Here is a 21,266-nt window from a genome sequence, read left to right on the forward strand (position 1 = left end):
ACAAGATGAATATTCATGACAAAGTATAAAGCCATATACTGTCCTCAAAACAGTTAAAAGATAATAGTGCTTAAGGGTTTAAAAAAGTGTCTTAGAAACCTTGTATCTCCAAAATTCTTCATTTACAGAAAATTCACATCTTTTAGAAAAGTAGAGTTGATATCCTTGTGCATTAAGCCATATTATGAAAGTATGTAGGTGTTTTAGATCTTTAAGAAATCTGTCTCTGCATTGCTGACAATCTTTATGTAACCTATTGATGGAGCCAACAGCCTCCACAATACACAGTATACAAACAATTTGAAAAGTTATATTACAAAATATACAGTAGTTCCTTTTTACATTTTTATAGATAAACATTGCATAGTTTGCAAATATGCAATATATAACACAATCAACAGCATTGGTCTGTATAACTTACGAAAAATTCTGTACACTCAAATAATTATAAATAAAGCATATGTATCTTTTGGTAAGAGTAGGGAGGGAAATAAGCCAGGAACATGTTGTGCTGTCAAGAATTAAACAGAAATCTTTGTCAGAATCTGCCAAAAACAATGGCACAATATGGCCTGGGGCAAGGAGTGAGGGGAGTAAAAACAGAATATATCACAGGGGAAATGTTACAATGAGGAACCATAAAGTACTGATATGCCTCACTATTAATTATTACCCCAATTCTTTTGCAAGAACTGCTTTCTCACTGTTATAATCAATGTGCTTGGTGGTTTTACCTAGAGATGCAAAATAAGGTGCACATTGTTTAAGAAAAGAGTAAAAGGAGATTAAAATGTTTCCTGTTTCAATGGGTGGTCAATGGAAACTTGAGATAACTCAAAAATAATCTTGGATATTTTTCTCAAAGAAACAGAGCATGGGAAATGCCCACTGGACTTTAAATAAACACATTCTGAAAGCATCCAGAACTGTGAAAATAAACCAAAGAATTATTATTGAAGATATCAAAATTCCACCTTGAAAATGAGATGCTGAAAAAAAAAAATCTGTTTCAACTATATGAAGAACACAGAAAATAATTTTTAAATAGTAGTTTGACATAATTCTGCTCTCTGCTACTAAACCCAAAAAGAGCAGAACTATACCAAAACTACTTGCTTTTGGAAATTCACTCTGATTCTAAGCATTCTGTCTCTGGTTCACAATTACAGAAATAGTTTGAATTGCAATATGAATGAAATTTGCAAACTCATTTTCAGCAACATAGTTTACCAGTTTAAATATCAGTTCAAAAAGGTGAATAAAAAGAATTTTCAGTTCTAAAATGTACATATTTACCCGATAGCCAAATTCAATCTACTGATATCCAGAGCTCTGCAGAAAACAAACAACTCTTCAGAAGTAGACGTGTTCTAGCAGCACTGAGTGGCTATGTTAAACTAAGGGACTTCCCAACATTTCCATTACAAATTTAATCTACAACTCAGCCATATTAACTGGCTTTAAATGACACTTGGCCTACATTCAGCCACCTGTTTGGGTTTTTTCAATGTTTGTGGTTGGACTTCAGGTATTTATCCCCTACTCACCAACATCTAAGCTACTGAAGGCCAGCAGAAGTACTCAGTGTGTCTTTGAAATGCTCCTTTTCTGGCATTGAAGTTAAGCCTTTTGTCAGCCCATGATTCAGAGCAGCCTCATGAGCATTTACAGAAACAACAGTAATGGTAAGATTTGAGCACAAGCAGCTTCCCACCAACTGCTTCGCTGCCTATGGATTGACTACACATGGTAGTGCCTACACTACATATAGATTTAATTTGGGATTTGGATTGCTACATACAATTGCCACTAAAATTAACATTCTTTCCAAGGAGGGCAGTTCACAGCAAGAAGTGATGATGCAGCATGAATGCTCCTTTCTCTCTAGCAAATGTTACCATATGTCCCATGCTAGCCATAAGCTGCTCTCCAGGTTCCCTCTTTTGCAGCTCTAAAGCCTGTCTCCACTGCTACTCTGAAAGGTCATTTAGTGGCTCGGCAAACAGAGCCACAATTACACACCCATCTCCTAGAGTAAACCCAGGCTTGGGTGGCTGTCTCCTCCCCTACACTGGCCACTTGTCCTCCCTCCTGCCCCATTCCTCTGATTGTGTGGTAACATGGTGATCAAAATTGGGGAGCACCATCTGGAGAGAGGAATGGCCACACAGCCACATCCTGAGTCCACCAAGCACTTTGGCAGCCACTCTGTGTCTCCAAACCCATTAACCTTCAACAGGCAGTGGGATCAGCAATTACTTTTATTGCCTATAACTTGAGATCATAAAATATTATAACTCCTGTCCCCAGTGTTAAAGGAGACAGAGAGGGCTCAAAATGGGCTTATGGGTACCTGTATGCCAAGTAGGACTCCCAGATCTTCCAAAGACTGTCCCAGCATTTCCTTTTCCTTCACAAACATACAATACATTTTGTCCATACTGGGAAAACTATCATTTTCCATTTTGACCACTGAAAATAGGCCAATGAATATATTAGGATTCTCTTTTTTTTTTTCCCCCCTTTTTTTTTTTCCATTTCCAGAGCATTTTCTGCATTATAAAGTAACTTCTGCTGAATAAGCCAGTAGGTCAGAAAGGCTGTTCTACAAGCGCATTGCTTTTTTTAAATTAAGTTCAAATTGATCATCACTCCTTTCATCCCTCTCTACATCAGGATTTCTTGTTTGCTACTGATAGCATTAGATGAAGGTGCCACACAGCAGATCCTCTGTAAGCAAATCTATCATTAGCTTTTCAACTGATCATAGATATTCTAGGGACTCTGTCAAGCTTGTTTGACTCCATTCCTTGATGAGTGATATATCACTGGCTGCAGGAACCTAACAAAATATTCACTCTGTCCTCAGTGCATTGTCCAAGGTGGTTTTCAAGAGCCTGACTGTCCTATGCTGTATCTCTGATAATATGGGTTGATCCACTACTATAAGGCTGTGTTGTTTGTGCCTGTTTTTTCAACACAAGCTGCAACTGGTGCCCTTCTTCCACCTCTTTCTTCATCAGCCATTGCAATGGTGTTTTCATAAACCTCTGTAGTTTTTAGCTGGCTGTCTTTGGCACCCTCCTGTTCGGCCCTGACTTTGCAGCACTTGCAGAAGCCACAGCAGTGTTTCCCACAAAAGGCGAGCGAAGACATAATTATATTGTCCCAGTACTCCAGGGAGTACATCCAGACAGGTAGAAAATCCCAATTTTGGAGCTTCTCGGGCAGTGAATGTGGTCGCCTTTTCTGCATAACATTAATGACAATCACAGCAATAAAAAGAGCAAACAGGGGAAGGCAAACACCCAAAAGGACTGGCCAGCCTGCCAGTGACAGACCAAATACAAACAAAGGCAAAAGGAAGAAGCAGACGAGAAGGTAAAATATAGCAAACCATCTATACTTGGCTGTTACGTTTCCCAAGGTCTTGCACATGCGGATTGGGAGCCGTGTATAAGGTATCGGGTAAAACAGGATAATCCCAGAGACATTGAAGAAAAAGTGGCACAAGGCAATCTGAAAGCAAAAACATTTCAGAGGTTAATTAACTAAATGCCTTTAAGTGCTCTTACTCACATGATAATAACTTCCAGTGGCATCATTTCCCTTCCCTTGCTTCCCACTGTTTTTGCTTGTCTTCTCTGCTGTTTGACTGCAAGGCCTTTCCCAGCACCAGGCAGGACCCAGTAATACATCACCCATTGTGAAGATCACTGCCTGCAAAGAGGGAGCAGCGTTTGGAAACAAGGCAAGCCTAGAGGGGACAAAGTAATCCCCTGCAGGTGGAGAGGTCTCAAAATGCAGCTTTCAACTGCAAGAAGTGGAGTCCATCAGAAATAAAGCCGACAACCCAAACAACTATGGGTAAACGGTCCTCTTGTTAGTAAGGTGCAAGAACTACAGTAGAACTGTTCATTATTGGGTTCTGCAATCTTAAATTGACAATTAAAAGAAGTGAAGTGTAAATTAGATACTGCATAAAGGCTATTGATAAATTGTTAATAGTACAAACCTGGATTTTCCAAAAATTAGCTAAAAGTTTATAGGGCAATGAAGAGATTCCTGGACTTTGTCTGAGTCTTTTGTAATAATTTGATTCACAGACTTTAAAATTATTTAAAACAAACAAACAAACATGAAAAGACATCTACTTGCTAAAGCTTTCAAAAGTTGCTTAGACAAAACAAGCATATACTGAAAAAAAAACCCAACAGTGTGTTCCCTACTCACCTGATCTTATTTTCATTCTGTAACTGTTATCAGATTAAAGTTAACATGAAAGTAGAGGGGTTTATTTTTAAAGTATGTTTAAAAACGGCAAGTTATCGTGAAATCTGAGCTCGGTGAAGACAGTATCTTCTCATAATTACATCTGTTCTATCATGCCTGAAGACAATAAAATGACTTCTGTAATTTTCTTGATGTATTTGGGCTAGTAAAAAACATTCATCTTATTCGCAAAGGAAACTTCATTATCTTTTCACTCTTTGATGTAGAGGGTTCATTCAAATGTTATCTGCTGCCTGGAATGTTCTTTACTGGGTGGTAAATGGAAGCCCAAAGTCAGGCTTCCTACATTCCAAATAGTCTGAGGCAATGAGGAATTCAATGGAACCCACTCAGAGGAGATTTACATTGAGAAAACAGAAGCCACGCTGCCCACTGCAACCTCAGTTTGGTAGACATTGCCATTTTGCAGGTTGTACAGCCTTCCTTTGGGTTACAGGAGACCCTATACCCTGCGTGAACAGAGTTATGATCCTAAGGAGGGAACTTACAGAAATGAGTAACCCTCATGGGGGACTACCTAAGAGTGCTGTCAGAGATGTGGGCCCTGAATTCCCAGCTGCGGAGGCCACACGCTCAGGGGTCAAGTGGCAAACCCTGTCTCAGCTCTGAATTAATCCCATCAGATCAAGCCCAATTTATGAAAGTAAGATTTTACTATATAACAACATTTTGAGAATGATTATTAGAAGATTTAGCTCTAGTAGTTGAAATTAATGAGCCACCACTAATATCTCAAAATCAAGCACGGCATCCATAGCATATTTGCTTCACAACCAATTATGTCAGTTTTTTCTTCAAAGAAGTTGTAACTTCTAAATAAGTTCAAGGAAGCATTAGTTTATACTGACCTGTAATGAATACTTTAATGTGGTCCCTGGACTTGCTAAAGCTGCAAGTATAGCTGTTGTGGTTGTGCCAATGTTAGCTCCTAAGGTGAGAGGGTAAGAGCGCTCAATGCTTATAACACCAATTCCTAGGAGAAAAGAAACAGGACTGAGTGGTTTCAGGAAAACAGAGAAAATGAAACATGAGGTTAAAAAATACAGTATTGACAACTTACCGACAAGGGGTGTAATAGCAGAGGTGAAAACAGAACTACTTTGGACGACAAAGGTCATACCAGCCCCTGCAAGCATAGCCAGGTATCCAGCTAGCCAAGTAAAAGGAAAAGGGAAATCTAAAAAAAAATAAAGGGAGAACATTGTCTTTAGGATAGTGCAGCAACACAGCAGTGAAAAGATTATCAAATAGAAGCATATTGTTTGCATATTGTCCCTTACATGATGATTTTCTGTCAGAGCCAGTTCTACTACTCTAATTTACCAGTATTCCCTCTCCAGCCTTCCACCACCAGGCACACTTTAAGATGGATACCAGACTAACAAGACATTTGTACTGACAGAGAGAAGCATTTATGTTGTAATACAATTAGGTACCAGACATGTTTCCATAGAGTTTAACACAACACCTTCTAGATATCTGGAGTGTCTTTGTTTCAGCAGCCAGGCACCCACTACCTGGCTTGGATCTTTATAAGGTTCTGAAGACCACCTTGAGAAATTCAGGTTGTTTGTTTTAACTACTTCCAAGCCAATCACCACTTAAAAATTGACTTGTTAACTTTCACAAAGAAAAGCTAATCACACTGATTAGAGAAACTAGGCACAATGTTCCCCTGTATTCTGTAGATTTATGAGGAAGCCAGGAAAGAAGTCAGGAATTACTTAGCTGGGAAGACCAAGACAGAGGAGATTATATATGAACAGTAACTGGCACCTGATTACTTTCTACCCCTCATTTTTGATTCAGCCAGTGTTGCTTGCCCACGAAAAGAGAAAACAGCATGGGAACCACTTAGCTGCCTTTCCAATTTCTGCAAACCTTCTCTTCAGCCACAACCAGAAATGTGTGAGGTCTGCTTCTCCCTGCTACAGGTTCTAAACTCTTAATTCAAGGCAGGATGAAGAAAAAGCAGCCAAGTGAAAAAATATAATAAATATATTATATATATCTCTATATACATATATATTTTTTAAATTTTTTATTTTATTTTATTTTTTACTCAGTGGGCCCAAGCTGAAAAAACACCTGGAGAACAGAGGGAAAGACAGAAAATACCACCATCCAGAGCTGTCTTATCCTACTGAAGAGGGCATTAAACAGTGACACGGGGCCAGCAATCAGATCGTTAATCACTATGAACTTTTTTTCAACTTACTTCAGAAGAAACACACAGGCTCTGTGCCAGAGCAGGCAATCGCGATCTCAGCACTTCAGTGCTATCTTTTGAGGATAGGAACATTACATTTCTAACAGCTAATGATTATACATCAAGAAACAGAGCCTGGACTTTGGCCTCTGTTGCTGTTAATCTGCTCTGGTTCTCAAGCAAGCTGTTCCCTAATGTATTTCTTAAAAGAAGAAAAATAACATGCTGAGGGGGAAAAAATGTTGAGGGAGTGCGATTTTGATTTAATACTATTTTCTTTAAACTGTTCTATAATATTTGACAGAACGGGAAATATCAATAAATGCACTCAGTGTCCTTGTCATTCTTGAAAACAATCTTCAGAAAAAGCAGATAATTACCAGTGTTGATTGTCTTCTTGATAACACTCGCCACTTGTCCTTTAAGCACAGAGTTTAATAGCTTAACTATCATCACCAAACAAGAGCACAGAACAAGCAGGGACAAAGCCAGAAGGATGAGACCAATGGCAAGATCAGGCAGATCTGATTCTGCAAAGAGATGCTGGCCTGAAAAAGAACAGGAAAATTAATCAGCCTAACCACATTTTTGCTTCTGGTCCCAAGCCCAGCTCTGGTTTTCATACATGCTCCTAAGAAAATGGGACCAAAGCACACACAGTTTGTGAGGGAGATGCAAGGAGTAAAAACGTCAACTCCCTTCTTCCACAAAAGTCCTGTGTGAGATGTGCAAGAGGGGCTTTTGTATGGACACGCTTATAAAATACACAGTGGGCACTCCAGCAGGGCAAGCAGGAGCTGGATGACCATGTGCAAGGGAGAGTAACACAATAGCGTGAGGAAATTTAGTTGTGCTCAGAGCCAGGTGGTGGGTTGGTTCTTCCCAGAGGTGGCTGCGTGCCTGAGAAGGGCTATTGAAAGTCCTGCAGGGCATGCATAGGGATGGAGATAGCCAAGCAACCATTACAGTGAAGTAACTGTAGCTTCAAGTCACCTGAACAATCAGGGTGACATGATACTGAAGACCTTGTTTACTGATATGAGGAAAAGAGATCCATCTGCAGCCAGATACCGTGATGATACTGGTAAGTCCAGCTCTGTAGCTATAACAGAGCAGGGGCTGCTCTGACTGCACCTGCAGTAATACCTTGTGTCTATACACAGGTGAGTGCCTCTCAATACACCTCTGAAGAGGTCTGCTGACACCTTTGGAAAGCCACACACATATATAACAACTTTAGAAAGCTATATACATGTGTAAAGGTATTACTGAAGGACAAATAGTTCTGCTACTTACATTTACTGATATATTCTGTTTCAGTTATATTCTTGAGGGTCCATGTCACGTTTCCTTCAGTCCAGCAAAATTCAGGAGATGTGCAGTTTTCTGAAGGTGGAATTGTGACATTCTGCAGCGTCTGAAGGTAGCCAGAAAAAGCAGATTGTTCAGTTACCTACAACCCTTCATCAAGAACTCATGGAATGTTCTAGATTTTTACTACAACCAAGTATTCATCAACAAAAGACAGATTTGTAAGCTGTCACCACACTAATGACAAGATAAAATTTTTTGCATTCTTAAAATAAATGGTTGTGCTGTTATCCAAGTCAATCAATACAACATTTAAAGATTAAAATAGCCCCCAAACCTTCTACATTCTAACAGTCATAGCACCAAGTCATCACTAGCTCAGAACTTTAACTACTGATGTCAGGGTTTGTGGAATGAGGTTCATGTTTGGCTGCAGCTGGGGGCCAGTGACATTCCTTTTCCAACCAATGCCACAGCTTTCTTGGGTCAAAAAAAGACCTCTTCACTATCATCTTAACTTCAGTTAATGGTCTAGTGGGTACTGCACAGGCCTGTGATCCAGAATGCCACAGCACTAGTGCAGCCTCTGCTGCTGGATGAGCAGAAGCTGCTCACGCTGCCTCTCTATACCTGTTTTCCTGTCTGTAGAATTAGAAGTGCTGTTACTACTTCCTTTTTTAACGCTCAAATACTATCTAAAAGCTAATTACTAGCACTGTGATTAGCCATAGTATTACTGAGGTGAACCTGAATTTCTATTAATACTGCAATAAAACCTTCCTTACAAGAGCTTCTAGCCCAGAAGTATTGCATTCTGATACCAGGTCCTTCAGTCCTTAGGCAGATTGAGAAAGAGTTTGCTGACTGAACTGTACACCCCCACAGCAGAAGCTGGCAGCCAAATGGACTCTGAACCACACTGCTGATCAGGAGGTATAGAATCATAGAATCTTGGAAGGGTATCTTTAAAACATGTTAGAGTGATTACCTTTTGCAGAAATGGAGAAAGAGAAATCACATATTCTTGCTGGGCTCTGGCTGCAGACAGCCACATTTGCATTCCCCCAGCCAGTTGGTGCAGGTGGGCAAAACTGAGGGTGCACCCAGTGATCCCACATCTCCAGGGGCCACCTGATCTCCAGCCTCCCCAGCACACCAGCCTTTGTGATCATAACACAGTACTGTTTCTTGCCTTCCTAAATTTTTTTTCAGACATCTGAATTTCAGAGCAGCTACATTAGATCAAAATGTTTATCCTTATATTTGCTTTAAACATATGGGATCTGCATGTATTTATTCCTGCCATAAGTCTGTTTAATTTTTTTTGTCATAAATTAGTTTAACTTGCTAGGAATGTAAACCATGGAAATTATCTTCCTTGCCCCCCACCAAATTCAAGTTGAGCTTGTAAGGGTTTCATATGTTTTTGTAATTTGATTATATGCTTGGGCAGTAGTTACACAGCCAAAATATAGGTTAAAAAAATTAGTACCTCAAACTATAAGCCTCAGCCTACACTTCTCATGTAGTTGTTTATCTTCTAAGAGTGAGGGGGCTCAGACTAAAGCTCTCTGGGATTGGGCAGTGCAGCCGAGGGGCAGCCAAGTGTGGCCCAGGACCCTGAGAGCAGTACAACTCCCGAGAGTCCTGCTTCCCCTGGGGTGAAACACCCAGCTCCTCTGGAGCCCAGCCTGAGCAGGGTTTCACACTTGCACAGCTCTGCTCCTGGCACTATCTCACTAACTAGCATTTCTCTGGCCATCCCAACCCTCATTCAGTAGGAGCTGGGCTCTTCTAAGAACCCAAGCACCTAATTTTAATTACTTTTAACCTCTGCTGTGTGTCCTTTATTATCTTCTGCCTCAGGACTTCAGGAATCACTTTCCTACACATACCAAAAGGTGGAATAGTCTAATTGAAGATCCAAGGGATATTTAATGCTCTAATTATTAATTAGCTGAACAATGCAAACCAACCACTGAGCTCCACAGTTTATCAAAAGACTCATTGGTGTTGGTATGGGCAACAGATTCCTCCAAGGTGCAGTGTTGGGACACAGCCTCACAGAGGCTTTCTCTGAGGGCAGTTTCCCAAGAAAGCTGCAAATGACCAGCTGCCACCAGATCACCCTAACACACGTTAAGACTAAAGCTGGTTAGATCAATAGATAAATGGTGGGTGAAAAGATATTTTCTTTGGACTATACTGCAGATTTTTTTTCCACTTTTTGGGAGTCAGTAGGAGTATCAGAGTTTAAAGGCATTTGGATGTGAAAGGAGTAAGCAGCTTTGGCTCCAAACCACCAGTTCTGATAAGCTGGTAAGTCTGCATGGTACTGAAAGCAACCAGATCAAGCTCACCACTTTAAGTGGAACAAAAACTACATTAAATTGTTTTAATTCTTTCTCTGCTGCAAAAAAAAAGTACTAATTTAAAAATCTAATTTCACAATCCTGTGATAAGAAGTGTCAGCTGCAGATCAGTCATATATTTCCTGAGGAACCAGACAATGGATTTAGCATGATACTCACCACATTGGTTTCAGTCACACACCAAATCTTTACCAGGCTTTTGTTTTTTGCTGATTCATCATTTGTAGCAATTGCATTAATTACTGATTTATCAAGCTGGGGGGGGAGGGAAGGGAGGAAAAAAAAAAAAAGGCATTATTTCAACTTGCACTTCTGTTCAGCTCTACTCAAATAACTCCCATTGGAAGCTCAATCACATAAAACCAGCATGATCATCTCTAATGCTGGAGCTGCTGCCCAACAGGTAGGATGGAGTTTACTCCCAGAAGAAGGTACAACTTTATGTGTACAAACACTGTGTGTCCTTTTCCCCAAATCATCCACCGCATCATCTGAACCTTTCTGTTTAAACAGCTACACTGACACAACCACCTACATGCATTTTCTGTCTTTTTTAGGAGCTGTGTGCATCCCTCTTATAGCCTCCAGTTCCTCTAGGTGTGTGCAAGTTTCCCATAATTTCATTGTCACCTCTTAGGTCATATGCAGGTCTTCTTGATGCGCTAAGGTGTCTCAGCTAGCACTCTCTGCCAATGTCTAGGCAACAGGCTACTATCCCGTCCATCCCATATGGCTCCATTTGTCCTCACCTGACTTCCCAGTCCTCCTAGTGAGGTCTATCATCATTAGGGTGAAATGCAGGGTGGGGAGGAAATATAGAGCTGAGATTTTATAAAATTTAATAAAAAGAGGAATCCATCTGCAAATGACCTTTATCTCAAGGGCACAGAGAAGTGAGTGGGAACCCTCCCCATATTCAGAGCATTTTGATTTCTGGTGACTGAACCAAGTAAGCAGCTTCCTTGAAGACAGAAAGAGCTTACCTCAATTATGAGCTTTGTAAAGGGGTCTGTAATAACTTTTAGTAGCTCAGGGGCATCATCACCACTTTCAAGATGAAAGGATTCAACTATAACATTGGTGAGATGGTAAAGATAGCCAGTAATAACTTCAATGGGCAGCAGTGCAAACACAGCAAGCCAGTTAAAAAAATCATGGATTGTTGCCCCAGCAAAGGCCCTGCAAGAAGAAATTTAAAAACAGAAAATGCTTTTCATTAAACAACATATACAAAACATCCATTAAATACAAAATCATAGAAGTGGGGATGAAGCTCATTTCAAAATGGGAATAACTGAATTTCTGGGGTCACAAGAGATGGCTACTTTGCTACAGAGTGCTAAGTTGTCTCCGCATTGCTGACCAAGAGAAGCAGCCAGCCAGGTGAGTGAAGCAAGATAAACTAGAAAATGCAAATGTCATGCTTAACATGAGGCTGCCAAGAGTACTTGTCTGCAGAAAGAAGGGGCTGTACAGCCTACATTTGTTTTGCCTCTCACCCATTTTTGGTACATTTTTAATCCTCAGCCAAGTGTTGCCTCTGCCTCCCCCTGACTCATGGGGGAGGGTGGCTCTTTGCACCCCTCTCCCAACTTCTTGCATACCTTTGCTGTACAGCTCCCTTCCAGCTTCTCCTCCAGAGTCTGAGGAGCCACAGAGGCTTTGGCTAAGTGTATTTCATACAACTGGTATGCCATAAATGACAATTTTACTGCCCATCTCCAGTAAGACATGAGCTCTCAGCGATAACGTCAAGTGTCAGTCTAAAAGTTGTCACTGTATATATTTAACAACCAGAACATTACATTTCTCTAGAGTTATTGGCTCTTGCTTAGTGCAGACTTACGAAACTTTCAACATTGAAGTCTCTTTTAAGAAGAGTAGACCAAAAAACAGTAATATTAACTTCTTGTACACCCCTCCCTTAAACAAGAGATACAATCAAAGAGGGGTGGCATAGTGGGAGCAGTTGAAAATTTATCCTTGTGCAAGGCCAGCTAAAAATAGTCGATTGTTACAAAAACCACTACATTTTTAAAGGACCCTGATATACTTTTCTTCAAGTATATGAAGTCATACATCTAGATAGCATTATACCTTGACCATGGCCATGTTGTGACTTTATTGACTAGATATTAAAATTTTGGTCAATAGAAGGGTTGAATGACTGAAGTAATGATAGGATATATAGAAAAAAAACTTAGAAAGAAGGCAGAAAACCAACTTTTCATATGTCGTGTTTAAGTACAAACCTTCTAAATTCATTCCTGTCCCCAGCTTGCATGAGTGCCACAATAGTGTTTGTAACTGAAGTGCCAATATTTGCCCCCATTATGATAGGAATGGCTGATTGAACAGACAGCACTAGAAAGCAGAAAAGGAAGCACTGCATGAGAAAATCAGATCATCAGCAAGCTCTTTGCTCCAAAGACAATTGACACCTACTAATGTCACTGGAACCCTGACTTCTCTTGATGTCACTGGGATTAGGTGTTCCACTCTAGATATGTTTGCTTTAATAAAGCCCCCTGGGAATGCGGTACCCCCATGGTTATTCCTTTTCATCACATGTTAGAGGACCAGAGCAATATGAAGTCTCTTCTTTCCCAGATATTTTCCTACTTACTGCAGAATTTTGAAATTATTCCACAGAAACAAATAATGTTTAGTCACTTGCTTACATGAGAGAAGTGTGCAGACACTTCCAAAATTAATGCATTCAATGCCAAAGCTTCCAAATAATTTCATTGCAGTTGTGGACTTAACCATTACTACTTTACTACTACTACTACTACTTTTAAAATTTTTTATTTTATACCTGGGCAACAGCTGTGAAAATATTTTCCTGTAGTCTCTACTCTTACACCCAAAGCTTCACACCAGACCAAGTGATCTCTAGGAAGATACTGTAAGCAGACTTACATGTGGAGGACACCATGCTGACCACAATGGATGAAGAAGTGCTGGAGCTCTGGACCATAACAGTCACCAGGACCCCAATCACCAATCCCGCAACAGGATTAGACAGCACTGAATCATCTTGAAAAATGTCCCCTGCTGCTTTGCCTACAAAAAACATATTCTCAGAGTGACGCAAGTGCAATGTAAAGTCCATAGGAATTACCAGAGTGTTTAATTAAAGATCATTCAACCGTTTCATTGATACAGATCTAGCTATGCTTGCCAGCCAAAAAATGTATAATATTATGTAGCCTAGGGATCCAAATTCGGTGCTGAACTCTCAGCTTCTCAGTCATAGGATAATACCTTCTATTTTCTCATTTCAGTGACTGAACAAGCTCTACTGAACTCTGCAAAGTACTATATAAACCCACAACCATCAGAGGAAAGACTGCAGGACAAAAAAAAAAAACACACATGCATAGATTTAAATGCTATTACTTCCTTGATATTTTTGTTTACTACATCAAGGAAAACTATTTTAATAATCCTGAGTAATGGTGTTCTGTAGCTTTCTGTGTTGCCAAAAATCCAGAATGCCACCACAGAAGCTCACGTATTTCTCTGGTAACTGCTTCTGAATCCATCAGCAGAACTCAACCCTTGGAGATAGGAAAAAGTGGAAAATAAATGTCAATAGTTTTTGTCTTTCAAAGATTTAGGGGACATTTCGGTGCTGGATGCCTTTTGATCAAGAGAGCAATTTTCATATTGCACCTTGTTGAAATGTCTTTCACATGGGACAGCTTTATGCACAGATGTATTAATGTAAACTGCCACAAAAGTAACAGGAACCTACTAAGAAATCCAGACCAATAATCCCTGCATCAACAGGTCTTTGGAATCTGAGAAACAAAGACCCATTCAAACAAATGAAGGTCAGTCTTCACTCAGAGCTGCTTCCTTCTGAATCTATATCTCAACACATAAAACTAGGGAGCCTGTTCTTGAAGAGAGGAGCTTGTAATTTAGTGATTCAGCTGAAATATACTGCCTCGTTGATAGCTTGTTCTTGATATTTTAGTCATTTTCATACCTCCTACCAGTTGAAAGGCAGAGCTCAGTACATCCAGTGAACACACAAACATGTAGAGTAATCCAAGTAGCATAATAAACTTCCCTATTCCGTAGAGGACACGGATGATTTTTCCTTTTGTATCCAGTTCTGTAAAACAAATACATTATGCATAACAGACTTGCGTGATGTCTCTGGTGTTCTCTTAAGAACAGTCTAGCCTATAAGCAGAGATGACAGAGTCAAAGACAGTGTTGTGATTAAACGTGTGATTAAACCCAAAAGAATGTTCTTAAACAAATTTTAACTGCAGAAGCATGTAGTTCATTTATGTAGTTTTACTGCGTAAAAGCTTTTAGCATATGAAAAGGCCTTATGAAGACTGAGACTGACCCTTGGCTTTACACAGTCATTCTCCTGAGTAAAGAAAGCCTGGATATAGAACGTTATTAGTTTTGGATTGTATTCCATATTTCTCCTTGTGTTTAAGGGTGCCGAACAGCAAGTTTTCCAGATTGTTCTTAGCTGACTAAATGTAACATCCCCATTCCCTGCTGGGGAAGGTGTGAGACAAAGTGTAAAGCTCACATCTGAAAAATCCTCAAATCTTCATTTCAATTGTGTAGAAAATATAATTTCAGAAAAATAACTGTGACAAAGATTAGAAGCGATGGAAAAGAATGAATGCAGATAACTTATTTACTGAGAAATGGCTACCTGACCACTTGACTCCTGTGTCCTGCAGTTCTGGCAGAGCCCATGGGTCCTCTTCTTCTGGCCTTGTCTCATCTATCAAGGCTATTGTGGAAAATGCAGGTTGAATTTCCCCCTTATTTCCAAGTGAAGCCATGTTGCCTGATGAAATAGCACATTTAAAAAATCATCTAATTACTTTCCATCTTCTTCAAAGAGCCCCCAAACTCTGTAACTTACAGGTTAGCACACATTACCTTTATGATTTTCTCCTTCTTTCCCAGCCATGTTTTGGTTTTGTTTGGAAGGGTCCCCAATATAGTTATTGGTTTCAGGCTTTTCCACTTCAGGCCAAGGAGCCATGATCTATGACTAATAAAGTAATATTAATTAGAATGTGCATGAAGTCAAAATAATCAACTTACAACAGGGTATGTGAGAAACATGATTAAGTTTAAGAGCAAAAGAGATGGAAATGGAATGGAAGCAGTTTGTTCTTGAACACAGCTTTTTACTAATCTTTATGAACTGTTCCTTTATTTGCAAAATGGATTCCTCAGTTATTTTTAAAATCACGCAGTTGATTTATTTGTGCATTTCACACAATTAAAAGAAAATATTTCTATCTCATGCCTCTATTTTTGTTCACTTTCAACTATCACGAAAGCAATTATTCCTCTACTTCACAAATCTTAGGCATTTATTTTCTTTAATTCATTTTCTCCTTTCAGCAAAAAGTCAGAGGACTGTTTTACTTTCTTCCACCTTCTGGTTTCAATGGACTGCCTTTTCCAAACTGGCAATTCAATATACAGAGCTTAGCAAAGAAATTTCTTCTCTAAAACATTGCTTAGTTTGAGTCACACATGCTAAACACAATCTTGTTGCCTTTACTGGTTCATTCCCACGGAAACATGGAGGGCAATGTGACCCCAAACAAGATGGAGGAAGACCCCAGAGTTTGAAGCTCCAGAATGATGCTTGCTGGACAAGAGTGTAATTAGATAGCAGGGGCCATGTGCAGGTCTATATTTGCCTGTAACTCATGGCTGATGGTACAACTGTAGCTCAGTTGGTGACAGCAAAGTCAAGCTCACCCATCTCATATAGACTCTGTTTTTGAATCTCTTCTTTCCAGACCCTTTCTGAGCACATTTGACACGCATTGTAATATTAGCAAATATTAACTGAAAAAATGAGACATTGCATGGCCAAATACTGCCAGCACAAGTACAAGCACATGTGATAGACCTAGCTCAGGCACAAGAGGAGGAGGCAGCTGTTTCTTGAGCCAAAACCTGGAAAAGTTCTATTTATTTACTTCACTAATATCAGAAGTCAAAAAAATGAAAGAGGGGGAAGGTGACCGTGGGAAGCTAAGGCAATACTTCTACCTTTGCAGGCTTGTCAGGTTGTTGGTTTGCTCAGCCAGCATGACCAAAAACCCACTGGAAAGGATGGGAGAAGTGAACCCTAACCAGAAAAGCCTCACCTTCAGGTTCATCTCTTCCACCCTCCCTCCCACATGGATGACAGAAACCTGGGGGAGCAAATGTGACTGTAATGCTCCTGGTAAACAGGGCACTTGTGCCCAGCCTCCAAAAGTGAGTGTCAGAGCTGGTATCATGCTCCGGTAAACAAGGTTCACCTGCATTTAGTAGCCACTCTAAGGGACTATAATTAATCATTCATTTAATTGTAATCTTTTATGTAGCTGATGGTGAAAATGTCTTGGCCCTGCCCACGTCAGTCAGCCGTACATCCTTCTCCTTTAGCTGGGAAGGAAATGTCACAGAAAAAATCACTCATGTCTTACTGTAACAAAAGACAGTACTGTTTTCTGGCACTCCACAAAGAAAAGAGTGTCTCCTCTTCCGCAGTAGCAGGAAAAATTGTTCTACAATCCCATTAGCAAAAACTATGTTTTTACACATTCTTTGTCTGTGGTGTAAGATTTAGAGCAGCTCCCAAGATACACAAAGAAAGATCTCAGAACAGATGGAAGAAAACCGCTCTTACTTGTTTCAACAAGAGTTTCCATTTGCTTGGAGCTAATTCTTATATTTTTGCCCACGCCAGAACAACCTCCAAGCCTCACCCAAGCCAGAACACCTCTGTCTAGTTAAACAAGTTTCATCTATACATGCTCAGCATTTACAGAGCTCTAAAAAGAATAACTGCTCTGCTCAGCACAAGTGCTTCTTAAGTGAAATGCAGTCATGATAATGTGTTGGATATTCAGATGTGAAGTTGCTTTGACAAAGTATTCCCACCGCGGAGAGACACAGAATCTGCTGGACACCACCAGCCCTGGAGATGCCATCAGTACTTTTGCATTTCTTCTGTTACGCTCAGTATGGAAATAAGGGATTCAGCCTGCATGATTACTGTATGGAAACTGAGCCGATACATTCACTGGAGAAACCGGAGCTTGAAAACTTCTGCAGCATCTATGTCTCCTAAATAAATTTCCTCATTCAAGAATTCAGCAGGGCATTTTTTCACACTAAGTACCTCCCATGTTCCTGAAGTGCTCAGGATCCCACAGGTATGTCATGTGTTGATTTTGTTGTTGTTTTGGTGTTTTTTTCTTTATGTGATTAAAAACCACAGAATGAGAGTTGACCACCTCTGTGGAAGAAGGCTTTTTATATATATGTATATAAAACTATTCATATGAGCCCTGGTAAATCTCTGATTTGGGAAGTTAGACTTGAATACTGGAGGTCTTTACAGTATGTGCACTTGGGGTTTGCAGAGGTACTACTAGAACAGCCCATTCTGTGTGATTGGTATCAAGTACTGATGAAAGCAGAACCATCTAGATCCTCGAAGCGCTACCAAAGCTGTCAGCTTTCTCCAGATTCCAACTCTTGCTAAGAGGAACAGCTGAGAAGATAGTTTACAGCTACTTGATACTCTGCTAGAGTTCTGGCCACAGCTACTTACTGTTAATTAATTACTGTGCTGGAATGATAGTCTACATTCTACAGTTTTCCCTTCAAATAATTCTTCCTTGGCCCAGATACAGACATTAACATCTTGGGAAAATACTCAAGAAAACCAGGGTTCTGTGGAGGCGCAGAGCAGTGGGGTGACAAAGCCAACTGCATCATTCCTAGGAGCTCACATACACCTTTAGAAAGGCTGAAATCACACATGGTATAAACAACCAACATCATTTAAAGCAAGATGTAAATTACAATGAAAACCCTAATGGTGGTTTGGTTTTGAACACTGAAGGCATAACAACACTCTGAAGGAACATGTCTAAGAATGGGTAGAGGATGGGCTGGTGACAATGCACACCACAACAAGGAGCTGCTGGGCTGGTGATGATGCACACCACAACAAGGAGCTACGTTCAGCTGGACTCACCAGTCCAGGTCCAGAGGCAAGACAGCCACAATTGCTGGATGAGGTGATGAGCTCTGTCCAGCCCCATGCCAGCCCACACGTCTCAGCATCAGTGTTCAGCTCCTGCCTCAGCTGGCAGGACACTGGCTGGGATGCCAGCATCTAAGGCACAGTAGTGGAGTTGACACCTGGATAAACACTGGTGCTTTGGATATCTACGTGTTGGAGCAGGGAGCTGAAAGGGGAGCTAGTTTCCTCCTGAAAGTAGCAGGTCAGAATATGCCATGCATACTGCAAAGGGCTGAAAGGTGATGCCTGTGCATGGTGTAACCCAGTCCCTTTCAATGAACCTGGCAGCAAATCCTCTCACACCATCATGTCTGCTCCTTTCATGGTAAGGATAGTCTTTCCTCACCTTTGGAAAATGCTAACTATGTGTGACATTGTTTCTAACTGCAAAAGAAACTGAAACTTGCTGCTTCTGAGAGGGAGATAGACAGAAATCAGTGGCATTCAAATTCTAAAAGAAAATGAGAGAGAGAAGAAGTTGAAACCCAAGTGGGCTCCCATGGTTTTTGTAGCCATATTCACTCTCTTGCAGCAGCACTTCAAAGAGTTAAAGTGTCTGGGGAATTATTTGAACAACACCAGGTGTGATGCAGTTGCCAGGTGTTGCGTTCGTCAGTGACTCGTTGGACTGTAACGGCGTTGCCTCTGTTGCAGGGTTAGACTCGGTTTTAAATCAGAAGCAGTTGCAAATCTATTTATTTTGCTGGACTTCACATGGAGAATGTGAACTACCAGTAGCACGTGCCTGGATGGTATTGTTTGTACCTCTCCACCCGTGACAGCTCACTGAAAGGCCACGTTGTGCCTGCAATAAGAGCTACGAAGCAGTAAGCCTTAGAGTAATCTCACCTCCAGGGGAACAGAAGTAGTCAAACCGAGGTGAAATAAAATCACTGGAGAAAACAGCATTACCAAAATCAACTGGTAATAACTGCAGCAACCACCAGTGTGACCATATGTATGCCTACAGGTTTTTTCTGCAGCTCCAACTCAAGTTTTGGGTTCAGCCAGGCTTTCCCCTCTCTCCCTTGCTCTCTCCTTCTCCCTCAGCTTTTCTACAAATACACATCACTTTCTTATCATTCACTGCTGCACTACAGTTTTTATGTCAAAATGGGATTTATCAGCTGACCTAATATCTGACTACATGACTTAGTAAATATTAGTATTTAACACACATACTTCATAGAAGTAAATACCAAGCTACAGAGCAATCCTTCTTATACACAACTTCAAGAAATACTGGGTTCACCCCCTTAAAATATGTAATTTCTGACATAGAAGCACATTATGTAGAGACAGGAAGGGAAAGATCCTCAGCCAGCACAAATTCATTCAGTATCTTTACATCAGCTGATAATTTTGCCCCAGAACCTGTTCCATGGCAGCCACAAAGCCCTGGGTGCAACAGAACAGGCAACAACTTTAAATAAACACAAGTAATGATTCAGCCTTGCTAGGAGCAAGTCTTGCCTTTGCTCTGACACCAGCCACTTCCCCGGGGCTTTTTCTCTTAATAAACTAGCAGGCTTATCCAGGATGTAAACTTTGTATCCAGGATGTAAACTAATGTAGCGGTAAAAGAAATAATATGTGAAAGCTTAAAAAAAAAAAATTACCATTGTCCTCACTGTTTATTCCTACAGATCCCTGAGATTTATTGCTCACAAGCTTGAATATAACACACAGAAAACTAAAAAAAAAAACAACCCACAAAACAAACAGATAAAACAAACTAATAAAGAGAACTAATTTCTAAGCTAGTACAGAGAGAAAAGTAGTTCCAAACATTAATTTTTGCATTCATAACCAAGCAAAGCACCAAACACTGCCACTGAAGAGCTAGAGCCAGGAAATATCAGTGAACAACTTGAAATGCCTGCTAGGTATTTAAATAGCACACTTACTTTTTTTTAAAGAATAAAACAATAAAACTAAAAATAATCCCAACAACAAGGAAATACAACAAATCTACCCCATCTCAAATACAAAACACATAGTAAAGAACTGAGAGAGGAAGAAGTAATGGCATTAAAAAGACTTACTGATTGAATGGAGGAGCTGCTAATAAAAGTTACTGAGAAACCAGCTGATTTCTGCCTACTGTCACATTAGTTGAGCTAACTGCATTAGACTAATGTATTCCTTTTACCTCTGTGTATCAAACCAAATTAGCATAAGAAAATGTTTCCATCAAGAATACCCTGACATGGCCCTAGTGCAGCACACAGACTTTACACTATCTATGCAAACACAGACTGACAGTGTTTCCTTCCAATGTTTCATTAATCATATCCTAGACATTTTCCAGTATCCAATACCACGGATTACTATGACCTAAAATCTCTCTTCTTTTCAACCCAAATAGTAAAAGCAATACTTTCTTATGCTACAGGCAGTTATTTCTGTAGGTTTTTTTTCTAACAGCTACTAATACAGTGCTTTTTTCCTTTACCATATTCCATAAAAATAAACCTATTTATTTGTAGGCAAAAAACAGCCCAGTTTGGGTTTAGAGTTTCATTTTATATCACTTCTTTAAAATATAAATGCTGTTGAAAAAACACAATCTGAAAAAGCTAACAAGTGGATGACATTTCCTATGCCACTCCAGTTCCTCGCATTAGCTCTCTGTTGCCATTCCTCCAGCTGCAGAAGCAGAGCTTTAGATTTATAATTTAAGCAAGTCTATACTCTATACAAGAAAAGAAAACTCAATCTAAGTTGTTCTTACTTACCACTTCTTTCTCCCCAGACAACAGAGCAAACAGATCAGCTGGGCAGCCACTGAGACCTGCAATATATATAGACAGGTGTTGAGCAAAGTTTGCTTTCATCACTGCGCACTAACATTCCTATTTTACAGTCCAGAGGCACTGCCTACCTGCAGCTTAATGATCACAATCAACCTTTTTTTAGCAGTAGTGGGCAGCAACCAAGACTGATAAAACTACAGGCTATTTCACACTTATCACATTCTAAAAAA

General features: G+C 40.1%; 1 protein-coding gene across 1 annotated transcript; it reads right to left on the reverse strand.

Moving 5' to 3' along the window:
• Window positions 1-21,059, reverse strand: SLC34A2 (solute carrier family 34 member 2). Its single transcript, XM_051619788.1, has 13 exons — window positions 21,019-21,059; window positions 15,112-15,226; window positions 14,879-15,016; window positions 14,183-14,311; window positions 13,108-13,251; window positions 12,438-12,549; window positions 11,169-11,364; window positions 10,345-10,440; window positions 7,799-7,919; window positions 6,883-7,050; window positions 5,354-5,470; window positions 5,142-5,266; window positions 1-3,519 (listed from the first exon to the last, which is right to left on the reverse strand). The coding sequence occupies exons 2-13, from the start codon at window positions 15,215-15,217 to the stop codon at window positions 2,944-2,946; spliced, it is 2,028 nt and encodes a 675-aa protein (XP_051475748.1). The 5' UTR covers window positions 15,218-15,226; window positions 21,019-21,059; the 3' UTR covers window positions 1-2,943.
• Window positions 21,060-21,266: the final 207 nt, after the last annotated feature.

Source organism: Apus apus, chromosome 4 (assembly GCF_020740795.1).
Source record: "Apus apus isolate bApuApu2 chromosome 4, bApuApu2.pri.cur, whole genome shotgun sequence".
Taxonomy (NCBI): Eukaryota; Metazoa; Chordata; class Aves; order Apodiformes; family Apodidae; genus Apus; species Apus apus.